The sequence below is a fragment of the Borostomias antarcticus genome (assembly GCF_949987555.1).
Source record: "Borostomias antarcticus genome assembly, chromosome: 13".
Classification (NCBI taxonomy): domain Eukaryota; kingdom Metazoa; phylum Chordata; class Actinopteri; order Stomiiformes; family Stomiidae; genus Borostomias; species Borostomias antarcticus.
This window is the reverse complement of record NC_140246.1, coordinates 2,204,292-2,221,342: the sequence shown is the minus strand read 5'-3', so window position 1 is coordinate 2,221,342 and position 17,051 is coordinate 2,204,292. Positions and strand designations below refer to the sequence as shown.

The window sequence follows — 17,051 nt, the reverse complement described above, 5'->3', positions numbered from 1 at the left end:
CTATACATATGCAGTATATGTATACGGTAGTCTCTTCGTTGTCCAGTGGAGAATAGGGAAGTGTCTCAGGCTCTGGGCTCCTGGACCAGAGAGATATTGACAGGTGAGCAGACTAAGCAGGTGTGGTAGACGGGTAGGTAGTACTGGGCGGATACCTGCAGAGCTTCCCGATGGCGAACAGAGAGATGACGGGCTCGGGGGCGGGTCTCTCTTCCTCCTCCGACTCCGGCTCGTACGCAGGGCTGCCGGCGCCCTCGGCCGGACCGTCGCGGGTGCTCCAGAACTGCCCTTCCTCGCGGAAGTCCAGCTCGTCAAACTCCTCCTCCTCCTCCCTTTCCTCCTCCTCCTCCTCTTCCTCCACGCCCTCGTACTCTGAACCTGAGTCACTGGGACCGAGCAGGTGGGTTTTATATGCTGGAATGCAGTTGGTCTCACCAAGACCATTCCTCCATAATTAGGGTGTTGGGGCTTGGAACGGGGTTTGCTTTCAGGGGGTTTTCCTGGCTCAGAATGGGTCTTTGGGGGGTGATGCACACACAATTTGGGGGGGAAACCTCTGTTTTATGCCGAGTAGCCTACCAGCATATATAGGCCTATATTATTTGCTGTTGTTCTGACTGAGCTCACTTTTCACAATCGCGGGAAATCTCCCGACACGACACAAAATGGATATGAAGACAAAATGTTTTAGATACTGATAACATGGTCCAAACCAAGGACAATGCAAGAAAGGGGGATGGGCTGCACTTGAAACAAGCTATCAAACACATTTGGAGGGGATTTAAATTGCTATTTTTATTCTCAATTTTTAGCACTGGTGATTTTCCTTTGGCTCTGGCTAAAATCTCTTTGGGGGGCGCCAAAAAAATCCTCTATGCAGGAAAAATTCCTGGCTTTAGGACACAGTATAAATCTATGCATCTTAACATCTCTATCTCTGAGCACCTTGCTACTCACTCATAGGTCTCGTCCAAGTCCTGGCTCTGCAGCTCCCTCAGAAGCTCCTTCACCTGCTCCTGGTTCTCCGAGGTCATGAAGATCTTCTGCATGGGCATCTGGGACATGTCGGTGGGGTTCAGCCTGGGGCGAGGTCTGTCGTCATCCAGTCTGGGCCTGGGTCTCTCCCTCACTAGAGACCTGGGGACACCCCTGCTGCTCCCCCTGCCGCTACCCCCTCTACTAGCCCTCCCCCTGCCCCCGCCCCTACCTCCGCCATCCCTGCCCCGACCCATTCCTCCTCCTCCCCCTCTACCCCCACCGCTGCCCCGCCCAGCTCCCCCCCTTCCTCTGCCTGAAGGTCTGTGGAGGGAGAGAGAGAGAGAGAGAGAGAGAGAGAGAGAGAGAGAGAGAGAGAGAGAAAACAAGAGTCATTCAATTATTCATCCCCATCATCACAACTGTTCCCATGCCAGTATGATCCCACATTCCCTTTCAAATGCAGCCTACCTGTTTGGACGACTGGGTCCGAAATCCAGGCTGAAGTCATCCCCTTCATCCCAGCCACCACATGCCGCTTTTCTGCTACCTCCTCCTCCTCCTCCTCCACCTCCTCCACCACCACCACCACCACCACCACCTCCTCCTCCTCCTCCTCCGCCTCTTCCTCCACCTCCTCGTGGCTTATTAAATCTGCCTCCCCCTCTGTTTGGCTTCCCCCCTCGTCTTCTCCCGCTCATCTCTGAACTCAGTCAGCAAAAGACCTTAAAAGTCACACTGAAGGCATAAATCCACAGAGAAGTTACACATTAATTATATCACAAATATGAGCCGGTACAGCTTTCCAAAGTATATTTAAAAAAGTTGAATAAGAACAATAACATTACATACCTTTAATAATGTCCCATTTACGTTTGCAACGTGTACCTGTGAACACAAGGAAGACTTTAGCTAACGTCCAGACAGTAACGGTCCACCACAAGCAGGCTACAGCCAAAACAACGCTATTTTACCACTGCAATCAAAACGAAACCATAAATATTCGTAGCCATTATACTACACACGGCTAACGTGACTGTCCCAAAGTATCGCTGAGAATCGGATAACGTTATCAGTCGCTTATTTCAGTTCAGATGTCACGTTATCTATAGCTTGAGCTGAATGTAACGTACGTAACGTTAGCTATAGCTGTATGTAACGCATGGATGTGACGTAACGTTAGCTTAGCCACCAAAGTTGAGACCACTTTCCCAAAGACGATACCCGTCTAATTCATGCTGTTTAAACACGGCGTTGTTAGTATGCTCAACGGAATTTCGACAACGTAACGTCTTAACACCAGCTAGACATATCCTGGCCAGTGAACACCGGATAACCAGCCTGCTAACGGTAGAAACCGGTGAACCGGCGGAGGCACCGGCTGGCCAGCCTGCTAGCGTTAGCATGCTAGCTAGCTCATCACGGCTAGAAGTTCTCTCGCGTTGCATTTTGGGGGTAGTTGAAGTGGTTCGTACTCGTAACCCTTACCAGCTACTGTAATATCCAAATACTCAGCACAACTGTCCGATAATAATGTTAGATTTAGCTATCTTACTGAGAACACCGGAGCACGCACTTGAGACAAAGCTGGTCGGTTCCACCACCGGTAAATGGGTCGCTGTCATTGGTTGATGAATCAGAGGTCAAAGGTTATTTTTCCGGTAAACTTGTGTACAGTTGCCATGGTTTCTTACAGTCCCCTGGCCTGGAGGGGGTAGAACCAGAAAGCTCTCTGAATATATATATATATATATATATATATATATATATATATATATATATATATATATATATAATATAGATATATATTATATATATTAGACTAATTCAGGATGCTTTTGACATCTGCAGCATTTCCCTAAAATGTCAGGTGAGGCGATCGACTTTAATCTTAACCCTTTTACCAAGAATGTCTTATCACAGTCATCTACAGTAGTATGCTTACGTTATGTTAACGCTATAACCTGTCGCTATAAAATGCTTTTTCTTTTTTTATTTGCAGAAAAGAAAAAAGGCAAGGTTGTTGAAACCAAAGGTCAGCAAACTAGCTGCACACACAAAGTAATGAAGTAGCCTAAAAAGATCCTCCTTTTGTATTTTACAGATATTTTAGGTAACGCACATGTTTCCTTTTCAGAGGACGGAACTACTTTTAAAGTATCCTACATTTTCCCAAATGGTGACAGATATGGTATGTATACAGTAGTCACCTGCACATTGAGTTCTTCAGTAAGTAACCAGCTAACAACTATTACTCTTAGTAGTCATATTACTACCAACATTACATTTCTTATGACCTGGACCACCAAAATAATCGTCCCACTCCTGGAATCTCCAGAAGGAGCGTGCTGCAGGTCCCCAGACGGAGTTGTTGTAAGGAGTGGTACAGGAAAACACACCTCAGCTAATGGAGTTGCCTATACTGGGGAGTGGCAGGATGACAAGGTGTGTGTGTGTGTGTGTTAGAAGGTTTCCCATGTTTTAGGATGTTACAGCCTTCAGCGGTTGTTCCCTTGTGTTTTCAGATGAACGGCCAAGGTGTTCTGGAGCATCCGTCTGGGGCCGTGTACGAGGGCCTGTTCAAAGACAACATGTACCACGGCACAGGGACCTATACCTTCCCTGATGGGACCAAATACTCTGGCAGCTTCAGCAAGAACAGGTGACTGATGTCTGATAATATAGCCTACAATGATGTCTGTGTGGGTGATCAAGTATGCCAGTTAAGATGGACTCCTGGCTAGCTCAAGATGGCTCTGTGATGGCTGTTTTCTGCGTAGGTTGGAGGGCGAAGGGGAGTTCACAGACTCTCAGGGTCTGGTTTGGACCGGTGGTTTCCACAGCAAGGCTGCACCTGGCTTGAAGCTCAAACTCAACATGTAACCCTGTCCTACTTTCCCTGGTTTAGTTATAAGAATGTCTGTTGAAGAATTGACTGTGTTACCACAAGAGACAAACCTCAAAGCCATCAAATGAACATCTGAGCATACAGTGCATTGTCCTTGTACAACTTCCTTTGGATTTCCTGCTATGACACATACATGTACTGTAGGCTACAGTGCATTCATCATCACACTCTCCTATGACGCATGCATTCATTTGTACCTACAGCAAGGACTTTGAGTGCGTGTTTGACAGGATGCCATTGGCAAAAGGCTCTTGTGTAAAGCTGGGTCGGGATACCGGACTGTAGCTCCTGCCTGTTGTCACAGAGGCACAGTAAAGGTGCTCAAACATTAAACGTTATTCTGAGCCTCATTGTTTTATCCAAGCGCTATTACACTATTAGAACTATTTAGGCTTACTGCTGGTAGACTCCGCAGATGGTTAGAATTTAGGCACTGCTGTAAGCCTACTGTTAGAGTCCCACAGTGTTGATTTAATCTAAACTGATTTAGTTGTGTTCTTGTTGTCCCTTCAGTTTCATCTGGCTCTCTGTTGCAACATACTGGTATTAGTGGATTAAAAATGTGACTTTGAATGATGTCTCTGTGAATCAGCATGACCCCCAACGAGGTCAGACACCGAGGACACCCAGGGGGGGGCCCTGCAGTCTGGGTGTCCTCGGTGTCTGACCTCTTTGTAGATGGACAGAGGGATGGTGGTGGGTGGGTGTCAGAGTGGATCATGGTTGTCCGAGGGCATGAACACACACTCACACACACACACACACACACACACAATATGAACATTGCTCAGGGAAAGGTTTGTGGTGACATTGAAGAAAACATGAAACAGTAAAAACTGAAACTCAGCCTTTTAACTCCCGTTACATTCCCAGTACATTTTTATACTTGTAATAGCAACTCTGATATTATAATTTGTCATTCTATAGATGAATGCCTCTACACCAGTATACAGTATATCAGTAATTGCACATACCCCTGAACAAATTCAATGAGTATATTATCTAGACTACTTCTCAACTAGATGTGGAAATTACTATAATTTTAACAAAAACACACATAGCAACATCCATACACAATGCAAAACAAATCTCTCATCAATCACCGTAGAACATTTCTAGTATTTCTGTACAATTCAGGTATAAAATAAAACATATTGCAAAACATGTTTGTTTTCAGTGGGAGACGCCCCAAATAAGGCATAGAAATAAAACCATCAAGTTAGAAGTCACTCCAAAGAAAAACTGGCACTCATAACTTTGGCACTAGAGGCACAAACCTCTGAAACAAACTGGTGTCTGACATAAAAACAGTCTCAGAAAAATCATGACCAAGTGTTCCGACTATATAAACGTGTGCTGTTCCAACAGGGCTCATTCAGCGCTCATGTTATTCATACTAAATTGGCTGTTCAGATTGGTACTCATTCAAACAGTACACTAGGTAGTGAATACGATAAAGAAGCCTCTCCATTCAACCCTGGATCTTTACAATGTACCAGTATGAACCTGAGAATCGACATGTACAATGCTGAACCGTTATCAAAGCTTTTCACCACTTTCGTTCCAGGTAATAGAAGAACATAAAGCAATGAGACAATGAGACAATTTCCTAAACATGGTGCAGATTTTACAGACAAACTGTAGCGCTGTCTGTGCGTGTACTAGAGTGCAACATCCTTATAGGCTCAGACATATACTGCAGTCAGACTGTACATTTCAACGTGTTGTCTAAAAGCCAATAGAACATTTCCAAAATATTGTATAAAAGTTATTGAATAATGTACTCAAAACAGAACTCTAGAATGTAGCCATGCACATTTCCACAAAGCACAATTCAAGAAGAGTCAGTTACACAATTAAATATGGAAAACGTGGTGTGAAAGATGAGCGTATGATGTCTTTTGTGCTTGTTTAATGTCATAAGAAAGTTCTTGAAGAGTCGTAAGACAGCCTTGAGAGGGGGAGCTGTCAGTGTGATAGAGAGATGACTCACTAACAGATAAAGTCATATAAAAGCCAGCATCAATGCGACAACTGTCTGTTCAGCTCAGGAAGAGGTCATGTGATCTCAACAAGGCCACTTGAAGCTCTGGAAGGGGATTGTGTTGTTGTTGTTGACGGGGTGAGCCGTGTTCTGCTCTGCTGAGGGAGAGAGGTACTGTAGACTGAGCGGAGACAGAAAGAGAATGAAGTGTGTCTCTCTCAGTAGGTAGACAGGCCTACTCTGCTTCTTCACACAGCATGGAGGGGCGGCACTCTGGATTTACCCCGAGAAAGCTCTCCTTCTGTGGGCCTCCAGTCCACCATCACCCCCCCCAGAGTCCCTCAGTAAAACTCACAGACCTGTGTCCTATTGCTCATCCCTTCCTTCTACCTCTCTCTCGTCAAAGGCTTCCTATAGACGCCACTAACTATACTTACAGCTATACAGTATCCGTTTTTGATGTCAGAAATAAAAGACATATTTATACTTGAGGGGATTCCGCTCTTTATACAGCAGTGCTTATCAAAAGTACCCTGGTAATACACAGTGGTTTCCAAAATGCCTTTTTTTCTACAAATATACAAGTCCCAATATATCCCATATATATAACACATACAGAACAGCACATGTACACATGAAATCATAAATAAATACAACCGTAAAACATTCAAACATACACCACTTTAAAACATTCAATCATCCTAACCACAGTAAAATGTACATCTTCATTCAATTAAAATAAGTTGTGACAGAACTCAAGGATTTGAGAGGTCATGTGGGACCAACGGTTTTGAGATGGGAGACTTATGACATTCAGTAGTTAGGTACTTTACCGACGGGACAATCTTCCACGCACCTTGACCTTGTACAGTAGCTGGTAAAAAGGGCTGTTCCTGCTACAGTACTTGTTGTTGACATGAAGTTGTCATCCAACTTCTGCACTGATATCCTAGGTGCTTTTAAAAACAGACACATTTGATGTATGCTTAGCCTAAATATATGTACAGTACGTACATGAAGATCAGGCACATGTTCGCGGTGTGTGAGTGTGTCTTAGCTTGCACGTGTGTATTTATCCCTCTGTGGGTGTGTGGATGTGTCGGCATGTATATTATGCCCCGCCCTGATTGGCTACTGGCCCTGCAGCAAGCCCTCCCATTGGATGGGCTGTGAGAAGACCTCCCTCTCCAGCCACATCTCGTAGCTGTACTGGAAGTCCTCCGGCAGCTCCACGCGCTGTCCCAGAACGCTCTGCAGGCAGTTGTCGACGGGGGCGAACTCTCCGTTCTGGTTCTTGTCGTAGCGCCGGCTGTTGAACTTCTCGATGCTCTCTCGCAGGGCGCACTCCTCCGCCTGGAAGTCCCACGGCCGGGCGTCGATATCTAGGAGAGAGGACAGAGACGTGACACAAACACACACACTCTGCACGCTTTAGGGGACCTCTCTCTTTCTCCGACTGTCTCAAACCCCCCCCCCCCCCCCCCCCCACCCCACACACACACACAGGCCATCTTCCATCACCAGCTCTCTCTCTCTCTCTCTCTCTCTCTCTCTCTCTCCCTCCCCCCCCCCCTCTCTCTCTCTCTCTCCCTCCCCTCCCTCCCCCCTCTCTCCCTCCCTCCCCTCCTCTCTCATCCCCTAAGCCCATTGTGTCAATTTTTTTGTCCAGTGAGAAGGCAAACTGACTGTTCATGCTCTCCCTCTCTCTCCTTCTGTCTCTCTCGCTTCCTCTCAGGGGAGGCGATGTGACCTCCTGACTGTCCTCTGGGCTTGGCTGCTATGACAACATTCCCTACTTCGTCACCGCGGGTGAGCGGACTCCCCCCGTGTTTCTCGGGTGGCGCCCCTCACCGTTTCCGTAGGCCCAGTCGTCGTTGAGGCGGTGTCGGACCTTCTGGTAGATGGCCGACATGGTCTTCATGTTGCTCTTCCGCCACTGGCGCCCCAGGTACTTGGTCTGGATCTTGAGGAGCTTGAGCACGTACAGCTGCATCATGGCCTGCTTCACCTTCAGCGCCCTCTTCAGGATGGGAGCGGACTTAAACACCACCAGCATCTCGAGGAAGAAGAAAAGGGAAGATGATTTCAGTCCTGAAACTCTACCAAGGTTTACTATCGTTACAGGGCGTTGGGGCACGATCCGCGTTAAGAGCGCTGACCCAACGAGGGCGCCGTCACTTTAGGGCGCACCGTCACTGTCGTTTAATAAGGCGGGAAGGGGAGTCGGAGCAGGAGGTCATATCTCACCATGGTCCTGGAGTGTTTCCACTTAGTGAGCTTGTTGAGGACCCTGAGCAGATTGATACAGGAGAACAGATTCCTCCAGCAGAACTGGTTACTGTCTCCCGCTTCCTGTAAACACAACGACCACTCACAGTAACGCTACGGTCAAGCCACGCCCATACAGGAAGTGAGCGGATTATACAGGCACCCCATGAATTGAAGTTGAAAAACCTATAAAATAACACGTCTAAAATAACACGACACACACACACCCACACACACACACGGACAACTCGACATAGGTTAAAACCTCTTGGGTACTATGACAGGGTTTTTCCTGCATAGAGGATTTTTTGGCGCCCCCCAAAGAGATTTTAGCCAGAGCCAAAGGAAAATCCCCAGTGCCAAAATGCTAAAAATTGAAAATAAAAATAGCAATTCAAATCCTCTCCAAATGTGTTTGGAAGCTTATTTCAAGTGCTGCCCATCCCTCTTTCTTACATTGTCCTTGGTTTGGACCACTAGTAATCGAGATAATTAATAGACAGGTTATCAGTATCTTTTAACATTCTGGCTTCACATCCATTTTGTGTCATGTCGGTCAAAAGTGAGTCCGACAGCGAAGAATATTAAAAATTGTGTGCGCACCCCCCCCCCCCCCCTCCCCCCAAAAGACCCATCCTGAGCCAGGAAAAGCCCTGTATGAGCCCGTGGTGACCGGCAGCGCGGGTTGAGAGAGAGCCAGGTGACAGCGTGACGCGGGTGGGACTCACCAGGCTCTCAGCCGTGAGCTCGGGCCTCTCATGAACCACACAGTGAGGGAAGTCCAGAACACATATACTGAAACCAGAGCACACACAGAAAAGCACACACATTACCTCACTCGTACACACATATATAGACTATACATACTACACACACACACACACACACACGTGTACGGTATACAGCAGTACACAAACAGGCAAGCAATCCAGTGAAGCATGAATTCACGCACGTACACACATGCATGCACACACCTGTCAACAGGGAGGTTATTCCTGTAGCGGAAGTGTGACAGATGGATTTTGTCATTACCACCCTGAAGCCACATGGGCCTGGCAGACAGGAAGTCATGTCCTTATTTGGGCACCACGGCACCGTTAGAGGCAGACAGGAACAGGAAGTCATGCCCTTTTTTGGCTCTGGACAGAGGGAGACGAGACGTGGCTCCTACCTGTTCTTGGCGCTGATGTAGGACATGATGTTCTGGTTGAAGAACTTGAGGATGAGTGGGATGCAGTTGGCAAACACCAGATGCTGGGCCACAATCTCAAACTACGAGAGAAACATCGTATCAAAACAGACTCTTACAACAGAGTCCTCATGACGGCTGCGTTGTGCATTAGGAAGGGAACGGGGGTGTGAGTGTCCCGTTCAGACAGCAGATGGCGCCGCAGTAACTGAATATCTATTCCATAAACAGAAGCAAAAAGGCTGCTATTTGACTACCATGGAAAAGTTACACTCATGTATGTTGGCGTTGGAGAACAGATGCTGCTTTTGATATGGAGACGACCTCTCCCATCTGTAACGAGGGGATCAGTATATAAGACTACAGCACATTCCTGGCCAGGTAGAGCGGGCGTGTTTTCAGGAGACCCACTGTCTCTCTTACAGCCGCCTGGAAGCATTTGGGGAACAGACAAGGAATATAATCTCCTCTGAAATAGGAATTAACCCCCCGCCCCTCTACGGGGACTGTTTCTGTGGATGCAGCGCTTTTGACTGTGGGCCTAGCAGTCAGTCCAGCGCAGGGTGAAAAGACTGGGAGGAGGGTGGGGGAGGGGGGAGGAGAGGGGGTGGGAGGGGTGGGAGAGGGTGGAGGGATGGGAGAGGATGGAGGAGTGGGAGAGGGGGGAGGGGTGGAGAACGGACTGGGGGGGGGGATGGTGATGGTGAGGACAGAGGAATGAAGGCTGGAGGATGGAGGAGGAAGGGGGAGACACGAGAGACGGATCTGGCGGTAACAGGGTGGGGGTTAGGTTGCGGAACGTGGGGGAGGGAGGGAGGGAGACGGAGCGAAAGAGAGGGAGATTGAGCGCGCAAGAGATAGAGAGAGAGAGAGAGAGAGAGAGAGAGGTGTTACCTGGTAGATGTGGTTGAGTTTGAAGTGTTTGAGCAGCAGCAGTAGCAGTGCAGAGATAGCCTTGACAATGATCTCCTTGTGTCTGTTCACATCAATGCCCAGCTTCATGCTCTGGAGGACTGTGATTCTGCACGAGGGCAAGCGCACACACGCGCACACACACACACGCACACACACACACACACACACACACACACACACACACACACACATTAGCTGGGGAGCATCCCAGCAGTGTGAGAGAGCACTGAGATGCACCCATTGTCCCTGGGGTCTTGGCTGTGTTGGGAGGGCCTGTGTTATCCCTGCTCAATACGGCCCCTGCTGTGATCTTCCCCGGGTGAGTCTCCATACTCTGCCTGCTGCGCTCTTCCGCGGGCGCGTCTCAATACTTACGGCATCTCCTCAGGCAGCACGTCAGCCAGGATGTTGATGGAGTCCGTCTTGGCCTTGGAGGTGGGGGCGGCGGCCAATAGCAGCTTCAGCAGGGCGATCTGACAAGTAGGACACAGACAGATGACTCTAACCCTAATCCTAGTGTTACCATGCTATCCTGTGCTACAGTATAATAGCCTGTTTTAAATGTTCTAGCTGAGAAACAAAACCTTTGGGAGACACTCACCACATACTGGGAGAGGTTGGGAAGCATGCCCAGATACAACACCTCCGCTGGTGTCTCCTCCACCTCCTCCTCTCCCTGACCAAGAGAGACACACTCAGCAGGAACACTCCAAGGGAGCAGGGGAGGAAGGGTCCACGTTCACAGTGTTGGAACGAGACCACGGTATGAAATACTACAATGACTGCGTCGCCGCATAGTGGAAAGGACTACAAAGATGGCGTCACCGACCAGGGTCATAGGGCACTGCTGAAGCTCCTCCTCCCTCTTGATCTGCACCTCGGCTATGGAGACGTACTTGTGCTGGATAAGAGAAAGATGGGGGAGGGGCAGGGCGGAGGGAGAGAGAGAGGGATTGCGAGGAGGAGGGAGGAGAAGAGAAGAGAAAGAGAGACATGCTGAGGGAGCCGGAGGATGAGGATTAGACACCTACTGTACTGTACTGTACAATGATGAGAGCTTCACCACAGGAAAGATCAGCAATGTAGAACTGGTACTTCATCACTGGTACATTCCTGTAAGTGATCCGGTCTAAAACGGTCCCAAAGCAGCGTGTGTGTTCAGAACAGACGTTCGTTAGAGTTCGTTAAATACTGCGGAGAACTCGGATTGAGGCGGAGAAACGGATTCCTCGGCGTAAGAGTAGGTTACCATGTCCGATCGGTCTTTTAAGCGGGACGTCAATGTCCAGAGCTATCAATCGTCCCCTTGACGGCCAAAGGTGACGGAGTATCGACACGGAGACACTCTCGGTGATACGCCTGGGGACAGGGCCTGGCTGGCCAGAGGGAGGAGCCCAGTGTCGAGGGTCAGGAAATCGGACGAGCGGATTGACCCCCCCCCCTCCCCTCTAACCTGTTTCAGGGTCTTGACGCTCTCGTGGATGGGTCTGGGTAAGCCCACCAGGGTCTCCGTGTCACTGGGAGAGAGAAAAGACAAACGGAGGTCTTGTTTGGCTTGTGAGCAAACGGGCAAACTGCCAACTGCCGGTTTGTTTTGCGTTTCAGAGACGACACTCACTTCCCCAGAGTGAAGCCGATGAACTTGTTCCTGCTTGTCTCCAGGAAGTGCTCGATGTCTTTCTCCCTGTTGACCGGCAGAGACAGACAGACAGACAGGTGAGGGACTTGAATCTTGCTACAGAAAACCCAACATGTGTATGTACTTAAGAGGAAGCCCAGTTTAATATAGTGTATAACCACCCTTGGGAAGCCTGGTAAATCTATAACACCGCGGGGGCTGGAGCGCTGTAATCGTCTATACCCTGAAGACCATACAAAGTGCCTTTCATCCTAAAGGAGTGTAAACAGCACACACACACGTACATACACACACACACACACACACACACACTCACACTCACACTCACACAGTCTCCATGTACTGCAGGAGATTCTTAAATCCTCATCTGTCATGCTGCTGTGCGCTGCCTGTCCGCCTCTCTTTGTCTCTCTCTCTCCCTCTCTCTCTCTCCCTCTCTCTCTCTCCGTCTCTCTCTCTCCCCCTCTCTCCCTCTCTGTCTCTCTCTCTCTCTTTCTCTCTATCTCTCTCCCTCTCCCTCTCCCTCTCTCTCCCTCTCTAGGACATCATGAGACTCATCCTTATTCTGTACACCAGCCTTGTGCGCCGCCACACTCTAGATGAAGGATAAACATCCCCCCACACACACACACTCACACTCACACACACACACACACACACACACACACACACACACACACCCACACCCACACACCCACACACACACTCACACACACACTCTTACACTCACACACTCACACACTCACACACTCACACACACACACACACAAACACACAAACACACACACACATAAACACACACAAGCGGAGATACATAATGCATGAGTTTACTGATAATGACGAGGGGACGAGACTTGCACCTGTTCATTTGCTAGTGGCCCTGCTCTCCTCGTCCTCTCCTCTCTCTCCACCCCTCCTCTCCTCTATCTCTCCTCCTCCTCTCCTCTATCTCTCCACCCCTCCTCTCATCCACCAGTCTGCCTCGGTTGTGTTATTATGTCCCCCAAAGCTGTGCCCGCTCTGGGGAGAGAGACAGGCCATCTGGTGTGGTAGCAGACGGACGCCATCTTGGACTTTTTAATCACGGTGCTACTGCTGTCTACACAGGTGCCTTCTGGGTGTGGGGGGACGATGTAGGTAATAGGTATAGGGGGTTAGCCGCTGGGTTTGGGACTGGGCCCGGAGGTCTCACCTGACTTTGGGGGCCCAGGGGAGCCCCTTGGGGAAGGAGACCCTCTCGGTGGGGGGCCGGAGGGGGGGCGGAGGGGGCGGGGGCTGGATGATGACATCGCGGTCCAGGGGGTCGACCTCGCCCTCGATGCCGCTGTCGGCGTCCTCCCCGTCCTCGTCCTCGTCCCTCGCCTCCTCGTTCTTGAACGGGTCGCGCTCGTTGTAGCTGTCCAGGCTGTCCTGCTTCACCAGGGGCTGCAAGTCACGGGGGAGACCAGTAGGGGGGGTGAGAGAGCGCCAATCTGTAGCGGTCTGGGACCATCATTCACTGGACACACACTCACAGACTACTTAAGAGCAGCGTCACTCTCAGATCCGCCCTCCCTGCCGCTTACAGCCAATCATCATCCAGTATTGAGCTCGGACAGCCAATAAGAAAACTGTAAATCAGCATCAGGGCGTCGCACTTCAGCCACAAGCAAACAGGAAGTTGGGAGTTTTTTTTATGTCCTATCAGACTTACCATAGGGACACAAGAGACTCGTCACAAAGTGAACTCCGTCACATCCAGATCCACACGTTTTACAGAGGCATTCCCAAACCCAGTCTCTCCAAAACACGTCTATAGGTACAGTAGCTAGATGAATGACTGAGCCAATCAAACGCAAGCATCAGGCACGGTGGGTTGCATTAGTAGAGCACACCGCCACTGCAGTCAATGTATGGTGGTGCTGTGGTACTGGAGAGAGAGAGAGAGAGAGAGAGAGAGAGAGAGAGAGGGAGAGAGAGAGAGAGAGAGAGAGAGAGAGAGAGAGAGAGAGAGAGAGGAGAGAGAGAGAGAGAGAGAGAGAGAGAGAGAGAGAGAGAGAGAGAGAGAGAGAGAGAGGGAGAGAGAGAGAGAGAGAGGGAGAGAGAGAGAGAGAGAGAGGGAGAGAGAGAGAGAGAGAGAGAGTGGTGGAGGTGTGGTGGAGAGGTGGGAGCAGTAGGGGTGGTGCACAGTGACTCATATCCCATGAAGAAGAAAAAGCCATTCTCTGATAGGTGGAGGGGAGCTGGTGGGTGTGTCTAGCGACGGTCGGCCAATACTGTTTCCATTCCCTCAATTCAGGAAGCGAACTGACAATCCAGTTTAACAACAGGAAATTTCAGTGACATTTCATGTAATATAGCATAAAGAATAAAGAACCTTTTTTTTTTCCCCGATAAAAATATGATCCCCGTCATCGTATTGAACAGAACTTCAAATCAGTTCCTGTATTGCCAGTGGGTGAAACACTATTGACCTTTAACCCCGTGCGTTCGGAGCGTAAACCCTGCGGAGCGGAGCCGGCCAGCGCCTGAGCTGCAGCCGCGCGGAGCCGACGGACAGACCGCCGCTACGGGAGAGACCGGCGGCCACGTCTCTACGGTGACCACGGTGACCAGCCCCGCTCCGGAAACAGCCTGCCTGTCTCTCAGTCCCACCCATACGGAGCAGGCTACAGTGGAGGAGGAGTGAGGAGAGGAGGAGGAGGAGGAGGGAGAAGAAGGGTAGAAAGGAGGGGGAGACGGAGGAGAAGGGGGAGGAGGTAGAGGAGGAAGAAACAAAACGGAGGACAGGAAGAGAAGGAAAGACAAGAGAGGGTAAAACAGGAGGAGAGGAAGAGAGAGAGGGAGGAGGCGGGGTTGCGCACGACCAGCCCAAGGCAGAGAGATAATGCAGAGAGAGAGAGGGAGGGAGGGAGGGAGGGAGGGAGGGAGAGGGATGGAGAGAGTGTGTAAAGACCTGCTTCTTGGGAAAGGGACTGTCTCCTTCCAAGCTATCAACAAAGGCACTCTGTAGGGACAGAAGGAAGAGGGGGGAGGAGTCAGAGGAGTCATACCCGAGGGGGGAGGAGTCAGAGGAGTCATACCCAAGCTCCAGACACGGCACTGTTACACAGGAGAGACGGGCCGGTTAGGGAGAGAGGAGAGAGTTAAAAGGAGGCCGGTTACTTGTTAATGTTATCGCCCGTTCATAAAGGTACATTTCCCATAGCGGTGTTTCGGCCCGGGCGGAGCCATCCGTGTCCGCCGGTGTTAGAGGCACAGCTCACACACACACACACACACACCTGTCCCTGTCACACGCCCGCTACTGTCACACACCTGCTCCTGTCACACACACCCCCGCTCCTGGAGGACGGGTTGACAGCGCTACGACCGCTGTTAGGACGCGTCACAGCAGCTGGGCTCAGTCAGGTGTGAGTGGAGCATTGAGGTGTGTGTGTGTTTACACTACACACGTGTGCATCATACATTTCAGTGTGTGTGTGTGCATATATACTGTACTCTACTGTACTATACCCCCCCCTTGGGAAGCCCCTCCCCAGCCTGGTAAATGTGATACTGTGCGGGTTGGAGGACCTACATTGTGTGTGTGTGTATGTATGTATGTGTGTGTGTGTGTGTGTGTGTGTGTGTGTGTGTGTATGTATGTATGTATGTATGTATGTATGTATGTGTGTGTGTGTGTGTGTGTGTGTATGTATGTGTGTGTGTGTGTGTGTATGTATGTGTGTGTGTGTGTGTGTGTGTGTGTGTGTGTACGTGTGTGTGTGTGTGTGTGTGTGTGTGTATGTGTGTGTGTGTGTGTATGTATGTACGTGTGTGTGTACGTGTGTGTGTGTATGTATGCATGTACGTGTGTGTGTGTCTTTGTGTGTGTGTGTGTGTGTGTGTGTATGAATGCATGTGTGTGTACGTGTGTGTGCTTGTGTGTGTGTGTGTGTTACCCTGCGGCTGCGTCGGCCTCTCTTCTGCTGCTGCTGCTCTATCAGCTCCATGGCGGAGGCGGGGGGGGAGGCGGCCCTCATGGCGCGCACCACCTTGATGCTGTCCTCGGGGAGGGGCGCCAGGTTCAGCCGCTCCCGCACGCCAACCCTCAGCTCCTGCAGCTCCTCGAAGCCCCCCAGGGTGAACTGGGGGTCGGCCGTATGAAAAGAGATTCACAGGAATCTATAGAGATCTGTGTATCTGAGAAGAGTCTTATATGTTCCTCACATCACACAGGTGAAAGGTCACATTCCTGCCTGTGATCTCTAACAGGTTCAGTAAACACACACGAGAACATGAGAACGCTACGATAAGAACCATCATATTTAGAGGTCAGGACCGTACACAGATCAACATAAATGTTTAGACTATGCCTGTCTGTGTGTGTGTGTCTGTGTGTGTGTGTGTGTGTGTGTGTGTGTGTGTGTGTGTGGTTAAGGTGTGTGCGTGCATGCGTGTGTATGATGATTAAATGTGTGTGTGTGAGTAGTTAAGGTGTGTGTGTGTGTGTGTACTGTAGTTAAAGTGTGTGTTTAGTTCAAGTATGTGCGTGCTTGCGTGTGTGTGCGTGTGTGTGAGTGTGTGTGTAGTTAACGTGTGTGTGTGTGTGGTTAAAGTGTGTGTGTGTGTGTGTGTGTGTGTGTGTGCAGTTAAAGTGTGTGTGTGTGTGTGTGTGAGAGAGAGAGAGAGTGTGTTCTGACCAGGACAGTCTTCCACAGCAGCAGCAGGACCTTCTTCATGGGGAAGTGGGGGGCGTTCATGCTGCAGAACTTGGTCACCATGGTGAAGAGCAGCAGGGCGAACGGCTCCCCGCTGTACAGAGGAGACCCTGGGGGGGGGGTCAGCACAGTGGGGGGGCGGGGTCAGCACAGTGGGGGGGCGGGGTCAGCACAGTGTGGGGCGGGGTCAGTACAGTGTGGGGCGGGGCCAACACAGCGGCCATGAAAGGGTTAATCCCACAGAAGACGCAAGACGGCATACGGACAGGTTCGCTCATTCCTTTCATAATTCAACACACACACACACACACACACACACACACACACACACTTTAACCACACACACGCACGCACACACTTTAACTACGCACACACACTCACACACACACTTTAACCACACACGCACGCACACACTTTAACTACGCACACACACTCACACACACACTTTAACCACACACGCACGCACACACTTTAATTAGACACACACACTT

At 49.9% G+C, this 17,051-nt stretch overlaps 3 protein-coding genes across 6 annotated transcripts in view; 1 reads left to right on the top strand and 2 right to left on the bottom strand.

The window, feature by feature from the left end:
* Window positions 1-953: 953 nt before the first annotated feature.
* Window positions 954-1,930, bottom strand: LOC311316746 (uncharacterized protein; the record flags this gene model as incomplete). The annotated part of the gene is made up of 3 exons (XM_084447676.1): window positions 1,828-1,930; window positions 1,447-1,713; window positions 954-1,299 (listed from the first exon to the last, which is right to left on the bottom strand). Exons 2-3 carry the CDS (start codon window positions 1,674-1,676, stop codon window positions 954-956), a joined length of 576 nt encoding a protein of 191 aa, XP_084303802.1. The 5' UTR covers window positions 1,677-1,713; window positions 1,828-1,930.
* A 1,221-nt stretch (window positions 1,931-3,151) lies between these two features.
* Window positions 3,152-3,858, top strand: morn2 (MORN repeat containing 2; the record flags this gene model as incomplete). Its single annotated transcript, XM_084447675.1, has 3 exons — window positions 3,152-3,166; window positions 3,501-3,637; window positions 3,756-3,858. The coding sequence occupies 3 exons, from the start codon at window positions 3,152-3,154 to the stop codon at window positions 3,856-3,858; spliced, it is 255 nt and encodes an 84-aa protein (XP_084303801.1).
* An 888-nt stretch (window positions 3,859-4,746) lies between these two features.
* Window positions 4,747-17,051, bottom strand: part of strip2 (striatin interacting protein 2) — a 23,553-nt gene continuing 11,248 nt past the window's right edge. For 3 of the 4 annotated variants that reach the window (XM_084447971.1, XM_084447970.1, XM_084447968.1), the window contains 15 exons: window positions 16,543-16,670; window positions 15,802-15,987; window positions 14,814-14,864; window positions 13,071-13,303; window positions 11,858-11,923; window positions 11,693-11,756; window positions 11,069-11,140; window positions 10,841-10,915; window positions 10,615-10,712; window positions 10,219-10,345; window positions 9,307-9,407; window positions 8,864-8,930; window positions 8,115-8,219; window positions 7,719-7,923; window positions 4,747-7,249 (listed from right to left, as the gene is read on the bottom strand). In XM_084447971.1, coding sequence (XP_084304097.1) covers window positions 6,999-7,249; window positions 7,719-7,923; window positions 8,115-8,219; window positions 8,864-8,930; window positions 9,307-9,407; window positions 10,219-10,345; window positions 10,615-10,712; window positions 10,841-10,915; window positions 11,069-11,140; window positions 11,693-11,756; window positions 11,858-11,923; window positions 13,071-13,303; window positions 14,814-14,864; window positions 15,802-15,987; window positions 16,543-16,670 — 1,829 coding nt within the window. In that variant the 3' untranslated portion in view covers window positions 4,747-6,998. The remainder of the gene's footprint in view (window positions 7,250-7,718; window positions 7,924-8,114; window positions 8,220-8,863; window positions 8,931-9,306; window positions 9,408-10,218; window positions 10,346-10,614; window positions 10,713-10,840; window positions 10,916-11,068; window positions 11,141-11,692; window positions 11,757-11,857; window positions 11,924-13,070; window positions 13,304-14,813; window positions 14,865-15,801; window positions 15,988-16,542; window positions 16,671-17,051) is intronic. The other variant, XM_084447969.1, reaches the window with a different exon arrangement.